The sequence below is a fragment of the Cucurbita maxima genome, unplaced genomic scaffold, assembly GCF_002738345.1.
Source record: "Cucurbita maxima cultivar Rimu unplaced genomic scaffold, Cmax_1.0 Cma_Scf00010, whole genome shotgun sequence".
Taxonomy (NCBI): domain Eukaryota; kingdom Viridiplantae; phylum Streptophyta; class Magnoliopsida; order Cucurbitales; family Cucurbitaceae; genus Cucurbita; species Cucurbita maxima.
In genome coordinates, this window is record NW_019272026.1 from 4,875,585 (window position 1) to 4,891,328 (window position 15,744).

The 15,744-nt window shown below is 39.2% G+C and overlaps 3 protein-coding genes and 1 pseudogene across 4 annotated transcripts; 2 read left to right on the forward strand and 2 right to left on the reverse strand.

The window, feature by feature from the left end:
• Positions 1-109: 109 nt before the first annotated feature.
• LOC111485009 (guanine nucleotide-binding protein subunit beta-like protein) lies at positions 110-2,212 on the reverse strand. The gene is made up of 2 exons (XM_023131703.1): positions 1,226-2,212; positions 110-434 (listed from the first exon to the last, which is right to left on the reverse strand). The coding sequence occupies exons 1-2, from the start codon at positions 2,105-2,107 to the stop codon at positions 333-335; spliced, it is 984 nt and encodes a 327-aa protein (XP_022987471.1). The 5' UTR covers positions 2,108-2,212; the 3' UTR covers positions 110-332.
• Positions 2,213-3,849: 1,637 nt separating this feature from the next.
• LOC111485371 (peroxisome biogenesis protein 3-2-like) lies at positions 3,850-7,719 on the forward strand. 2 transcript variants are annotated; one of them, XM_023132227.1, is made up of 9 exons: positions 3,850-4,059; positions 4,201-4,312; positions 4,432-4,493; positions 5,362-5,523; positions 5,617-5,816; positions 5,903-6,033; positions 6,349-6,476; positions 6,773-7,041; positions 7,109-7,215. In XM_023132227.1, exons 3-9 carry the CDS (start codon positions 4,453-4,455, stop codon positions 7,198-7,200), a joined length of 1,023 nt encoding a protein of 340 aa, XP_022987995.1. In that variant the 5' UTR covers positions 3,850-4,059; positions 4,201-4,312; positions 4,432-4,452; the 3' UTR covers positions 7,201-7,215. The 2 variants fall into 2 exon arrangements, with proteins under 2 accessions (XP_022987995.1, XP_022987994.1); XM_023132226.1 differs by lacking the exon at positions 7,109-7,215 and adding an exon at positions 7,252-7,719 and having other exon boundaries at positions 3,858-4,059; positions 6,773-7,000.
• A 692-nt stretch (positions 7,720-8,411) lies between these two features.
• LOC111485350 (cyclin-dependent kinase D-3-like) lies at positions 8,412-12,876 on the forward strand. Its single transcript, XM_023132187.1, has 8 exons — positions 8,412-8,741; positions 9,231-9,529; positions 9,639-9,747; positions 10,012-10,137; positions 11,137-11,372; positions 11,454-11,771; positions 12,151-12,272; positions 12,598-12,876. The coding sequence occupies exons 1-7, from the start codon at positions 8,637-8,639 to the stop codon at positions 12,200-12,202; spliced, it is 1,245 nt and encodes a 414-aa protein (XP_022987955.1). The 5' UTR covers positions 8,412-8,636; the 3' UTR covers positions 12,203-12,272; positions 12,598-12,876.
• A 132-nt stretch (positions 12,877-13,008) lies between these two features.
• Positions 13,009-15,450, reverse strand: LOC111485351 (annotated as a pseudogene).
• Positions 15,451-15,744: the final 294 nt, after the last annotated feature.

Consider the following 15,744-nt stretch of genomic DNA (forward strand, 5'->3'; position numbering starts at 1 on the left):
AATAAGAAAGCCTTTGTTTATGGCTTATAGAGGTTTCTTGCGAAACCATTCATTAATCAAATGATGATAAATAAATGCTGCAGTAGTTAAATTTGAAGAGACTATGATGTTGGAAGAAAATAACATAAACTTTTACCCCTGAATTTTGGCATGTATCTCAATCAAAGACAAAACATTGTTGACCTCAAAAATCATCTTCAACATCAAATTTAAAAACCAAATGATTCATCATCACTCCCAGCAAAACCCTAAAGAAAATTCTAAAGACTGATAAGGTTTTTCTTCTCAAAATAGAAACAAAAAAGTGCATCTGCAAATAATCATTGATATTTCTAATAACGACCAATTCCCCAAACTCTGATGACTCCATCTGTGTAGCCGCTAAACAATGTGCTCCCATCCGCGCTCCAGCTCAAACTTGTGCAGTAGATATCCTGCAAATCCATCATAAAACTTGAATCAGATACACACAGAAAAACCCTCATCAAAGGAAGCACATGTTCAAATATGAAGAAAGACTTCGCTCGTTTCCAAGTCCGCCCACCCAAAAATCACCCTTATGAAACAGATCAAACATTCAAACAAAGAGAAACAGAACGTTCTCCAGACCAACTTTCTATACCACAATTTCAATCGGGATCGATTCAGAAGGAATTATCACACTAGGATCTTTGATGTCAAAGAAAACAGCAAAAAACATTTGCAACTTATTAAAGACCAAAAAAAACAAAGCAAAATCTATTCATAATTGCATGCATATTCTATAAAGTTTGCATAAAATAAAACAAACCCACTTCATTCACCCAGTAAAAATGAAATATTCAGAGGTACAAACAAAATCGCCAGACAATTACAGAAGGAAAGGAAGACTAAATCAGTAATCTATTACGTATGCACTTCCAGTGGTTAATAATAATAACAAATCAATATGAAAGTTGGAGTGTGCAAGCGATGGCTCTGTATTTAGTGTCATGATTAAGCTCTGAAAAGCAGTTCCAGAAAACAATGTAGAACAATATACCAATTATACAAGCCTTACATACTTCAAGACAAGCAAGCTGATCGTTAATAACACGACATACTACCAAGACAATGTGATTGGTAATTGCAAGACAAGAATAAATGGTTCAATCGTCAACGACCGTAGAAAACAATCGAAATGCCTCGAGTATCATGGTGACTGGGAAAAAAAAAGTACAACATGACAGAGAAAATATGAATATACCTTAATCTTGTTGGTAGTAGCAGCATGGGTATCATCAGTTTTCTCCGCCTCGGTTTTCAAATCGACTTTCAAGTCCTCGACAATACTCTTGCTCTCCAAGTCCCAGATCTTAATACTGCTCTCAGTAGCAGCACATAGCCAGTACCTGTTGGGGCTGAAACACAGAGCATGGATAATGGATCCGGCATCCAGGGAGTATAGCTTCTTACCCTCAGCCAAATCCCACAGCAAAATCACTCCGTCTTTGCCTCCGCTGGCGCACAGTGACCCATCCGGTGAAACAGCCACTGTGTTGACATAACCGCCGTGTCCGGCGAGAGTGACTCTCAACTTGCAATTAGTCAAGTTCCACACTTTCACAGTCTTATCCCAAGACGCCGAAACAATCGTTGGCTGGAGCGTGTTAGGGCTGAATCTGACGCAGCTAACCCAGTCAGAGTGAGCGTCACCATCCTGGATTGTGTACTTGCACTCACCGAGAGTGTTCCATAGCTTAATCGTTCGGTCGCGAGAAGCCGAGACGATCTGGCGATTGTCGATGGAGAAAGCGACAGAGAGAACATCCTTAGAATGTCCAACAAATCGACGGGATGTGACGCCGGTGGCGAGGTCCCAGAGGCGGAGCTCGCCGTCCCAGGAACCAGAGAGAGCGAACTGACCATCGGATGAGAGGACAACATCTTGAACAAAGTGAGAGTGGCCGTTGAGTCTTCGTTGAGGAACACCGTAGGTCTTCTCCTCCTTGGTGAGGCGCCACAAGATGATGGATTTATCACGGGAAGAGGTGACAATCATATCGGAATTATCAATCGGAGTGGCTATGGCCGTCACCATGTCGGTGTGAGCCCTCATTGTGCCCCGCAGAACAAGACCCTCCGCCATTTCTTAGTGTGCTCTGGTTCTACGCCTTCGGCTGTGTGCAGATTGTAAATTTGTGAGCGGTAGAGAGGAGGACAAAAGGATTATGAGAATTTATATATAAGGAGCAAGTTAGGGTTTTGGGAAGCCGACCGCATACAGGCGGCTTGTAACTTGAAGAACCCTAGAACCCTTTGGGCTCTCTCAAAACTCAAAGCCAATTTTCATTTTTTGCCTCAATTTTAATCTTAAATTAAAATATAAATGTGAATTAGAGATAAAAATTTATTAGGAGCGGTTTTAGGGACAATACCAACAAACCCGAAAAGAGTAAGAAGAGCTCGAAAAATTCTTTAAACCTAATGACTCCTTAAGCCAACCACGGTTGGGCTTAAGGGTCAGCTGCGTATAAACTAAGACTATTATCATGTGTTGAGTAGATGACCTCGTACACCGCCTGACTAAGCAAATTCTCCCAAAAATTTGCTACATCTTAGATAGTCACTCTATTATGTGAAAGACGGTAGATGTAGATTCTTTGAAATTGCACGATGGAAGAGTTGCATGCCAAAACAAAGAAAAGGATCGAACGAGTGACATGTGAAGAGTTAACGGGAACAATTACTCACCTAGCCTGAGTTCATGTTAAGAACGAGCCACCCTCCCAAAGCGAATGAACCATTTGTCAATCCCTTGATATGGAGTGACCCTCCCAAAGTGTCCCTTGTAGGCACTGAAACATTGAAATGATAAGGGAACTTTGGTGTGCAATTGATGACGTGGGTGGCAAAATATTTGGTTGATGGTGAGAGCCTTTTCATGCCTCACCGCCTTGTATAAAAAGTTGCTCAACTATTAGGTATGATGAAGATCAAGGCTAAAACGACTTGATTCAAAAGGTTACTAAAAGATGTGAGGTAAATGAAGGCAAACCCTACTGACGAAACCTCTCCCAAATTGGAGACAAACTCTAGAGAATCACGTAATATGTACAATAATAATCGCTGAATGAATGAACGATGTGCATAAAAGTGCATGTTCGTCTAACCCATCATCACTATAATGTCACTCGATGACGTATGGGTCCAAAAACCCATCTCAATAAACCAACAACCCAACCCAACCCAAAAAAGAGAGACCACTCGTTTGTGGATTAGTGTTACGGATGGTTCAAAACTAAGGCCAATAGACCCATCAAGTCCAAGCAACTCAAGAAGAGTAAAAATCCCCGTGAACTCACTCAAACTAAAGGTGAAGAGTGCAGGGTGGGGGCATCTACCTAATGAGGAAGGGGACTTCTCAAGTCGACCATGGGTGAGATTGCAAATTGAAGTCCCTCGGTCTTGATCGATTAAAGGTACAATATCAATACCTATGTTGGATGCTATATATGAATTGAAAGACACACTCCTCATTAAAGATACACAATTATTACTATCAATACTCCCGGTCCAATATTGACCTAGAAATCTAGATTCATACTAGACTAGTATAAGGTCCGCTTTGGACCGTTACGTATTTAGACTCATGTTTTTAAAACGCGTCTGTTGTGGAGACGTAGAGCACTACTTCGACCAGTACCTCACACCGTCCAATGACTGACTCTGATATCATTTGTAACATTTTCAAAGGTTTCCACACCCTTACGAGAAATTTTGTTTTTCTCTCCAACCAACGTGGGATCTACGATGTTTTGAGTGGGCGGGTATGTTAAAAAGGAACATATTTTATGTATTCGTGTGCCGACATTCCGTTATCAACTAAGGAAGGAAATGAAGGCAAAAAGAAGAGAAGTGTACGAAGAGCAAATCCAAAGGTCGAAGTTTAAGAGGTAAGGGATAAAAACCAACATTTATTAACCATTGGATCGATCAAATTGGTCACTCCTCTCGGAGTGCAGCTTCTCCGCCATCTTCAAGCGCCAAACCCTCGAATTTCGCAACCCCAAAGAGACTAAGAATCTGTGTCGATTCGAAGTGGGGGGGGGGGGGGGGGGGGGGGGGGGGGGGGGGGGGGGGGGGGGGGGGGGGGGGGGGGGGGGGGGGGGGGGGGGGGGGGGGGGGGGGGGGGGGGGGGGGGGGGGGGGGGGGGGGGGGGGGGGGGGGGGGGGGGGGGGGGGGGGGGAGACCTGCTTCCTTCTGCGCTTGTCGAGTCGCTTAAGCTGTGGGAATTTCGAGTTTTCGCGCCTTATCGTGGACTTGCGCGTTTCTCCATCTCGTTTCCTTCTAGGTCAGCGGTAGTATTGCCTTTTTTTTAGCTTATTTGATGATGGTTTTACGTTTTGTTTCTGGTTTACAAAGTTTTTATTCTCATCTCAATTTTGGTTTTGTTTCAAAATGGATTTGCAGACCACGAAGGCATGGTGATGGATGTTCGGTTTAGTTCTTGACGCCAAAATGTTTCCTATAAGGTCAATTCTCATGTTTCTGTTGCATTATTTCATATGGCTTCCCTTATATTGCTATTGATTGAAGGGGCCTTCTTCTTGGTATTCTTTTTCCCTTGATTCTGCTAACTGGAAGATGAATGCGGCTGTTTATGATAGCTGGTCTAAATTTTGGTTATTTCTTTCGGTAGAAATGCTCCAATTCTCTGATTCGCGACAGTTGAGATTAGGAAAGCACGGTTCGTTTCTAATTGATCAGTATAGAATGAACCATTTCACGTTCTCTGATGATAAAATGTTTAAAAATATCTTTTAGATTCAACCTATTGGTCTCAAAATATGGTTTGGGAATGCAAATTGATGTTGAAGGAAGATTTTGAAAGTTAGCGGTTGCATTATTCTATCAAAAAAGAAGGAAGAACACTATCTAGAGATATTGAACACAGAAAAAAAAGATTGAGAAAGAATTCTTTACCTTCTTTTAAAAACGCTTTACTGAAACAAAGTTGGTATTAGATTCTTGCCAACCCATCTTAATTGGGATCCTATCGTCCAACAACGAGCATGTGACTTGGAGAAAGAGTTTACTTGGGGGAATATGGATGGCTGATTTGGGTTATTGGAACCTCAATTTTAGAAGAAATCAAAGAGACTGAAATTCTTGAATATGAATGTCTTTCTACTGTCACATTATCTTCAAGACAGGACCAAGGCGTTTGGAAGTTAGAAGCCAAGAGCCTTTTCTTTGTTAACTCACTCATAGCCATCTCTCCCCACCTAGTCTTGGAAAATTGCCATAGCTTTACTAGTTAATTTAGCGGTCGATACTTTGAAAATTGTTTGGTTTCTCCCATTTCATCATGTCTTATTATTTCTAACGTATTGCGAGCAGGGATTTCTGGAAAAGGTATAAGAGGAAGATTTTAATTACAGCTGGAGTTTTAGGAAGCGGGTATTTTCTGTACCGACAATATGATTATTACAGTCGAAGGCTTCATGATATTCAGAAAGAGTTGGATAATGAACGTGAAGCAGATGAGCTCATTAAAGCTCAGTTAAGAGATGCTTACTTTTTCTTCCCTTCTTTTTATCAGTATCTGTTTTCTGGGTTCTTTAACTTTTGTGTTTGTCGGGTTTGTTCATGCAGAATACAAGCTCATTTTGAGAACATTCAAAGAATAGCTGATACAACGACGTTGCCTCATGCTTTACAACATTTACATAATCGGATAGAGGAAGATTTGGATCTTTCACACCTGACAGAGAGATTAATGATGGGGAAGGGCGAGCCAAACACTTTGACATTAGCTGAGAAACTTGATTTATGGGAAAGCCTCAAAATACTAAGTATGGAGCGACCTCACTCTGGTGTTTATATTTTCTGGTTTTTAGCTGAATACAGTTGCTTGACATGGTTGGAATGTGTTTTCCAGGCTTCACAAAGATGGTGATATCACTCTGGGCAATAACTTTGTTAAGTTTGTACATTAGAGTTCAAGTCAACATCTTAGGAAGACATATGTACATCGATACTGCCCGTGGTCTTGGTAGCTCCCAGTTGCTTGTAAGGCCTGCTATTATTGCTCCTTCATACTTTTATGAACTGTTTTCAGCACTGTCATTCTTGGAATTACCACATCCTGTTTGATAACAAATTCTTTTTTAGCCTATGTTTTTTCTCCTTAATTTATAACATTTGAATTCTTAACCGAAATATATGCCAATCCTTCGGCCAGATGAAGGCTTCTAAATATGATATGAGATATTAAATTTATCGATACCATAACTAGAAAGCCTTGCGTGTGTGTTACTGTTTAGTTATTTGTTGACTCCTTGTTCTCTTCTCTTATATTGGTCCTTGTGGTTCATAATTCCGCAGGAGGAGGCTGATCTCATCAATAGAGAAGACCAACAGAAATTTCTGGCCATCTCTGATTTTCTCTGTAATTATGGTCTGAATGCCTTGATTCCTAAACTGCAGGTCGCAGCCGGAGAAGTTCTCAAGAGGTAAGGGGTTTGTTCGACTATAATTTCAGAAAAAATATATTTTTTGAGAATTTTCCTCGAGACTAAACAAGGAACCTGGTTGTGAAATAACAGGGTTGTTTCGAAAAGAAAAAAAAAACGTTTTCGATTCCAAGCTCTGCTGTCGAGTAAACTGGCAGCATAGTTCTCCCAAAACATTGTTTCAGAATCTTTTCAGAGATTTCGTTTGATCGATCACAACTATGCCTTGTATTACTAGCTCTTTCGATACTTTCTCAGACGTGATTGATATTCTTTGTTGATTTTCTTGGTTGCAGAAAACAGTTGCGAGATGTCTTTAATACAACCGTACTTCGTGACACTACTACACAAATAATTAAAATTTTCATGAGCACAGGAAGTCCCCATCATTGGTTGGACTACTTGATGCCTGGGGACAATCAATCTAATATTACAGACACGGTCTCCACTGACGACGATGCAGCTGCCCGAAATTTCAACAAGTTTGATCAGCTCATGATGGAGACTAGAGCAGTACTGCTAAGGTATGAGTATTATAAATCAACACTCACCATACTGAACATAGACAATCTCATTAAAAGACATGCATGGAGTATTGAATAGAGATATCAAGTTATTGTGACTTTTGCTCAAAGTCCCTCTTTTTTCAGAGAATTCATTTCAGCTGAAATCATGCTTCCTTGATAATGCATGGTTGATTACAGTCTTAAACTTTCAATCTTGATTCTGTCTCTGAAACATAAACCATCATCTTTTCCTCCTAAATTGGATTCAGTGCCGAGTTCGGGAATGTCGTCGAGACATCGTTAGAAGTGGGAGTCGATGGATTGATGGATGAAATGGAGGCTTCAGTTGCTGGAGGCAGCAGCAGAACATCAGGAATACCCCTGGCTAGGCTTGTGCCAAGAGTGGCCCAGATGGGGCTATTGCTCCTTGAAGATCCAATAAAAAGTAGATTCATCAAAACGATAAGAGGTATACCAGAAGTGGAAATCTTTTTTACTCTTCTTTATGCAAACATGCCTACCTCTTAGAAAGAAAGACCATGGCATGGCATGGATTGGATTGGCTTGGCTTGCACATTCTTGTCATTTCATTAGATTCTGGTTTTGTTGTGGGGGTTACACATCCATATAAGAAGTCTCTGGCTTCCTTTCTTCCTTCTGTCAGTTGAAAGGAGAGCTTAGGGTAAGATAGTGACAATTTATTTGATAATAATTTGAAATTCTTTCAATTTAATGTTTCTGGGTTCCTTTATTTTGATATGGATTCCTTTTTGTAGTTCTTTTATTTTTATTTGTCACAAATATTTTTAGTTTAGTTCCTTAAAATAACGTCTACCCAATGCGTTGGGCATCGAAAATAATGTATTTTTGCTCTATGAAGAGAAATCGTCAATCTTAAAGCCATTTACTTTATGCCCGTTCAGTAAGGTCATGTTTGGTTTTCGGTTTTTGAAAACTAAACCTACGGGTTTGCTTTATTCACGTATTTGTTTCTTTGTTTTATCGTCTTTATTGTCAAAGTGTTGAAAATTATTTTTTTAGAATTAGCTAAAAAATTGTAAATTTATGAACTTTGATGGTACTCCTGATCCGGGAGTGTTTATGATCATGGTAAACGCATCAATTTTCACTATGAACTTTTGATTTTTTTTTAAAAAATTTAATATACAAAATTAAATGTTTTAAAATTTATTATACATAAAATTAAAAATTTGTAGATTTATTAAAAACTAAATACACGTAAATCTTGGGAGACGATTTTGGGCCATGTGGGTCGGCCCAACATTTGTTCAAATCAAGTGAGCATCTAATAAACAATGAATCTACTTGCCCATTGGCCAATGGCGGGAAAACAAGCGGCAAAAAAAAAAAAAAAAAAAAAAAAAAAAAAAAAAAAAAAAAAAAAAAAAAAAAGAAAAATCCTTGAACAGCCGAAAGAAGCTACCTTTCCACTCTCTCGTCTTTCTCCCTATCTTCATCAGCTTTCTTTATGCTACGAACTGAACTGCACACTCACCATGTCCAAACCCTAATTCCATTGGATTTCCTTGGAGAATTGTGCCCCAGATAGTTCTTCTTTATGAATCCATGTGTCTGGCATGAGAAGATTATCGCAGGTGAGAAGACGTTTTGAAGGAGTATATTGGAGGCAGCAATGGCTGAGCTCGATCCATCAAAGAAAGTGGCCGATAGATATTTAAAGCGTGAGGTTCTCGGGGAGGGTACCTATGGTGTTGTATATAAGGCTATTGATACTCAGGTAGGTCTTTGACTACCCTTTTTATTATGATTCTGCATCAAGGTGGTATGCTTTCTTTGCGTGATAAGTTAATAACGGTTTGATGAATATGAAATAAAGTATGGGGATGGAAAAGAGAGGGGCAAGTCGTGAAGTTAGAGCTAAATTCACTGTAATTGATTTGTCGATGATTTTGAGATTGCTATGGCAGCCATGGCGGCTGCTTCTTGGGCTATTTGGAGTATTTCTTCGAGTTTTATCACATTGGCTATGTTTCAATGCGGTGGAGTACCTGGTGCTTTTGCCCTAAGAATCAAATTTGTTTTCCTGAATTGTATCTCATGGTAGCTGAATAGATGTCTGGACTTAAGTCGTTAGTTCTTTTGTTTACTTGAAATTCTGATTGTTAGAAGCTTGAAAATAAGAACTTAAACTATATATTCAGTTTCTATTAAGTCAAGAAAGAAGGGTTTTCAACTTGATTTATCCACGCCCTTTTTTACTCTTTAGACAGGCCAGACGGTTGCAATCAAGAAAATTCGGCTTGGGAAACAAAAAGAGGGAGTAAATTTTACGGCTCTTCGAGAAATCAAGCTGCTTAAAGAGCTCAAAGATCCAAATATAATTGAGTTAATTGATGCATTCCCTCACAAAGGAAATTTGCATCTCGTATTTGAGTTTATGGAGACAGACCTTGAAGCTGTTATACGTGATCGAAACATATTTCTTTCCCCAGCTGACATAAAATCATTCCTTCAGATGACGTTGAAAGGACTTGCTTATTGCCACAAGAAATGGGTTTTACATAGGTACCCAAATTTTGTATGATTCTATTATTTTTGCTGTTTAGCTGTTCAAATTATATAGCATCTGGATACCTATGCTTTACTTTCTATTATGCTTGCTTGCACTTTACAGGGATATGAAGCCAAATAATTTGTTGATAGGATCAAATGGTCAACTGAAACTTGCAGATTTTGGTTTGGCTCGAATATTTGGGAGTCCGGATCGTAGATTTACTCACCAGGTATACTTCTTCTCCCTCTTTTGCATTATTGATAAACGCTGGTAAAGATTTATTTCTTTGGAATCTAAATTGTCATGTGTGGTAGGTGGTGCTTTTAAACCTGGTTTCGTATTATAGACAGTTTTTTTTTTTTTTTTTTTTTTTTTCAATATAAAATGTTACAGGGCCAGAACCCATCCTCATTTTACTGTGGCCAGATATTTTACCCCTATCCCGGAATTTTATTCATCTCATTCTTAACACATGTCTGAATATTCATAATAGGTGTTTGCCCGATGGTACAGAGCGCCTGAGCTATTGTTTGGCACTAAGCAATATGGCTCTGCAGTTGATGTTTGGGCAGCAGCTTGTATTTTTGCTGAACTTTTACTTCGTCGACCTTTTCTTCAGGCAAGTCTATATTTGTATCAATAGATGACCCTTTACATGGTGATGGCTGATGTTTAACCCATGGGTTGTTCTACCTTTTTCTGCTTGTGATATTTAAGCTTCCACATGTAAATAACTTCAGTACGAACTTAGTCTCATGCATTAATCAGTCTTTTTATTCATATCGGTACCATGTTGGTGCTCAAATTGGTATGCATGATACAATATATGAGATTTTTAGGTTGTGTTTGTCCTTTTTATCCATTCTATTTTTTTCCTACTAGTAAACTCATTTGACTTCAATGCGAGCTCTCTTTTAATTACAGCCACCCAATGTATATTTTGAGCTTCCAAATTAAGCATGGTACATCCACATGGTTGTGTACGTACAAATCTAGCTTAGAACTAGTTGTATACAATAAATTATTAATCTACTATCTATTTTGGGCAATGAATTGGCCCCTGGGTTCTTGCTGAGTGCGAGTCATGTCGTATGCAATGATAAACATGTTTCTATCAACTGGCTAGCCTTGCATTTCCTACAGTGCATTAGGCTTTCCAGGGTGTATCTTAGCATGAGAACTGATTTTGCTAATACCAATGAGGGAATATTTATCTCACAAATTTAGTAGCCCTTCGTTTATTAAGCTTAAAGTTAACAAGCCTAGGAATATATCATCTGTGTATGGATTCTGAGAAGAACTATAGAAACCTGAGTTTTTGTAGATAGTGTTGTTAGCATGTGGCATAGAGGTAGGTTCATAGCTTTAAGTCTAGCAAACTTGTATCTTCTTAACTTGATTTACCTTCAGATTTTATCCATTTGTCAATGGTTCGATAACTATACTCTTCCAAGAGCCCAAGGGCTTGGTCGCTGACAATTTTTTTCCGTTATATTTTAAACCTGTACTTGCATATTGTTCTTGGATTTGTATTATTATGTAAAATAGATCTAAATTCAAAATTTTGGTTTCTTGTATTTCTTTTGATTGTTTGTTAAATCATTTCTTTCGTTGACAGGGTTCAAGTGACATTGACCAATTGGGGAAGATCTTTGCAGCTTTTGGAACACCAACGCCTTCTCAATGGCCTGATATATTATACCTACCTGATTACGTGGAGTTCCAATATGTTCCTGCACCTCCCCTACGATCATTTTTTCCTATGGCTAGTGATGACACGCTGGATCTCCTATCAAAGATGTTTGCATATGATCCAACATCTAGAATTACCATTCAACAAGCATTGGAGCATAGGTTTCCTTTTTAAAATATGAAAATATAATTTAGAAACATAGAGCTGTTTTCGATAAGTTGCTTACAGTTTTTCTTTTGTAGATACTTCTCATCTGCACCACTTCCCACAGATCCTAGTAAGCTTCCAAGGCCTACTTCAAGGCAAGAACCTACGAACTCTCGAGGTTTGGACTTAAATTCAAATGAGGTTCCTACTGTCCCTTCTCCAAGAAAGTCGAGAAGAGTAATGCCAGATCGTGAGGCTTTTGAAGGAAATGCATATAAAGCTGATAGGCTTGATGACCATGTTAGTGAGCGAGAGGCAGCTGCTGGAAATACAAGCAAGAATGAAGCAGTGCCTATGTCGTTGGATTTTTCTGTTTTTGGTGGAAAACCTCCAAACAGACCTACAATTAACAGGTAAATTTTTCTTAGCGTAAATTGCTTAACCGATTGTCTAGTCTACCTTAGAGGTCGAGAGAACCCTCCCTAAGAAAAGACTAACAAAAAAAGCCCTCCAATTTCTAATAATCAACGCAAGGCTATAAGAACACCATAAATCATGGGATAGCAATCTTAAAGGTTCCCACAAATCGTGAGCATAATATGCAATCATAGATTTAATTAGTAAATGGTGATAAATTAGTTCATGAATCAAATCCCGCTGAGAGGAAAGAGGCAGGTTATTTATTTATTTAGTTTGAATAAGGAACGAAAATATGGTATAATATTTAAGTATAAATATAGTTTTCATGACATCTAGAAGTTTGAATAGTTTGTTTTTTCCCTCCTCTTGCAGTGCTGACAGATCACATCTTAAAAGGAAATTAGATCTTGAATTCCAGCAATAAGGAGATTCTGTATCAGTGTACTGCAATATGAATTCGGCCTTTCAATTGAACGCTAGCCTACATCTATGAGGTACGTCTTTTGAGTTTTCGAACTTGAATTATTCTCTTCTTGCTCTGAAATCTCTATGATTGATTAGTTTTCCCCCCTTTCCTTGTGCCTTCCTTGCTAGTTAGTATAAAAGGGTTAGTGTTCTTCTCAAATGAGTGCTTGGAGAAGTGAATCAAAATTTCCATATATTTAAGCAACATTGTAACTCTCTTAATAGCTCCTCTCTTAATATTTAGATTGGTTCAAGATTTCTGGTGTTCGATATTCAGTATTCACTCCTTAGCTGGCTTAGATAAAAGAATCTTGCTGAATATCCCCACATGATTGCTATTTGGTTCTTTTCCAGGGAAAATTGTGGAGTTACTTCCCAAGTGATGACTGCCGGATGGGTTCATCTTTTACCCTCTTATCCCCTCATGCGACTGCTAAATTATACGGGTGTTCCATTATGTAATATCACATATAGCTAATTGAACTCGATTCATTTGATCCCTTATCAAAATGTTTGATACCTCTGCCTTGGACCATTTCTGCTACAATTCTGTTTGGGAAGTGTAACACTTACAGCTTCGAAGCACTATTCAGTACACTAACAAAAAATGAAATAAAATTTATACTTGTGCAAGGATTCTCTCATATCTATTCTATCTTGTGTGTCTGTGGTGATTATCATTTGACTAGTTTTGCTTGTCCTGGATCTCTCATGTCCATCCAGGATATGTTGAAGTCGGACCAAAATGTTTAGGTTGATCTCGAACCGTTCAGCAATGTCGAGGATGTTCTAGTCTTGCTCCACATACAGAGGGACCGTGTAATCCCGGCCCCGGTTCGAAGCCTCTTCAGCCTGAAAGGAAGATGAAGTTAAACTGATGCCAATTGTGAGCGAGAATATTCAGATCAAGTAATGAACAGTGCTCAAGGGTCACCTGTTTGTCCCAGTTTATGCAAACTGTTATTCCAAGGAAGAACGCCCCTTGCACTAGAAAAGCAGATACAACACCTAACCAGAGTCCCTGCTGAAGAAATGGTTCAAGGGCCAAAAGACCAAAAACAGAGTTAAAAGGATTGAGAATATGGGAACGTTTATGAAAGAGAATAGTCGATACCTTCCCCTTCATGTCTAAGACAAAAGCTAAAGTTATGGAACAGGGAATTCCCACAAGGTAAAAGGAAGCCAAATTGATATATGCACCTGTTTTCTGCCGACCACATCCTCTAGCAACTCCTGAATTTGTTTAACAAAACATCCAGTATTATATATGCATTTGATTTGAGTGCAGATAATAACACATTATATACACGTTACACGGATATGTAGTTGACCTAATCATGGAATCGAGTTGAGTTCAGTATTTAAGGGAAAAAAACTAAGAAAATATGCAATTTGAGGCAATGCAGAACCCTTCCAATGCCCATTACATATCGCCGTCAGTCTCACGGTTTTAAAATACGTCTACTAGAGAGTGGTTTTTACATCATTATAAGAATGTGTCGTTCCTTCCTCCAATCTAGGTGAAATCTTACCATCCACTTCCTTAGGGACCTAGCATCATTACTGATACACCACCTGGTGTTTGGCTATGATACCATTTGTAACAGTTCAAGCCCACCACTAGTAGATATTGTCTGCTTTTGCCCGTTACGTATTACCGTCGACCTCACGATTTTAAAATGCGTCTACTAAGCAGAGGTTTTTACACTCTTATAATGAATGTTTCGTTCCCTCTTCAATCGATGTGAGATCTCACAATCCACTCCCCTTGGAGACCCAGTGTCCTCGCTGGCACACCGCCCAGTGTTTGACTCTAATACCATTTGTAATAGCCTAAGCCCACCACTACCAGATGTTGTTTGCTTTGGCCCATTCCATACCACCATCAGCCTCACGGTTTTAAAACACGTCTACTAGGAAGAGGTTTCCACACCCTTATAATGAATGCTTCGTTCCCCTCTCTAACCAACGTGAGATCACATAAGCCCATTACATCTTTTTTTTCTCTCTTCAGAGCGTAAAAGCAAGCTAACATGAATAAGGACCTGAAAGAACGCCCTGAACACCATCAAAGAAGCTGGAAACCGCTACAGTCGGCATCATAGTTGCAAGGTATCTCACAACTTCTTCTTCTTCACTATAAACTCGACCCCAGACATCGCGAAGCAGAACCATAAGAACTCCTACCAGAACACCTTCTACAACCACCATGACTAATGCAACATACGCTGCCATACGTGCTGCTCGTGGACGTCCAGCCCCCAACTCGTTCGACACCCGAATACTATCATTCAAAAACATATCAAACAAAACAATCCAAATATATCATCAAGGAAGCATAAGCTAGGATGATTACCTTACAGCAGCACTAAGTCCAAAAGAAATCATCCAGAACAATCCAAATATATTAAGGCTGGAACAACAAATTCATCCTTTTAAGAACAACATCGGATATTCATAATAAAGCTGCTACCAATCACCTTAGGAGGAGTACCAACCAGATAGAAAGTACAGAAGTTTCTAGCTTGGGGTTAGGCAGAAGACCAGACAGGATGACCATCATTTCAAATGTCCAAACTTTCAAGCTGTTGAAATGATATCAACCCACTTATTAGAACATATACCCATTTTGGCTAACTGTTACAGAACAACAAAGAATTACCACAGCATAAGAGCTTAAGGAATTGAAATCCCAAGGAAAGCAAGCACATTATGCAAGGCATCAACTGTAAAACCTGTCCATGTTTCTGAGCAACAAGAAGAGATCTTAACATAGAGTGCTATCAGACATACATTAATACAATACGAGATCGAATTCGCCAGAGCGGTTCCTCTAATTCGCAGTTCGAATTCGAACACCAATATCCAGCATAATAAGATGTGGATTAAAGCTGCTATACCAGAACTTAGTACCATAGGAAAGACAATGTTTTGAGCTTGTAAGAGTTTCACTAGGCATTGAAGCTAACCGTATGCGACAACGCTCGGGATCATGTAACGGGCGTATAATCCAGCTCCTTTGGAGATGTCCTGATCTTGGTGCAATGCAATTAGAATCATTTTGGTGTTTGATGTAATAATGACAAGAAATATGCTGACAACTAAGAGGACGAACATTGCACATTGAGTATGTAGTCCTAGCATATGATATCGCTTTGCGCCGAATGACTGCCCACATAAGGTATCCAATGCACTAGCCATACCCATCTGATTAAACAACAGATATGCAATTAGTTGTTTAAGTAAACAAATTATGAGCACAGTTCATGGAACACTGCAAAAAAGATGGACTATCATATATTATGCATTCCTTTAAGCTTACATTAGCTTAAAGTAAGAATTAGGGAGAGTTTTCCACACCCTTATAAAAAATATTTCGTTCTTCTTTCCAACCGATGTGGGATTTCACAATCCTCCCTTCGGGGCCCAGCGTCCTCACTAGCACTTGTTCCCTTCTCCAATCAATGTGGGACCCCCCAATCCACCCCTTCCGGGCCTAGT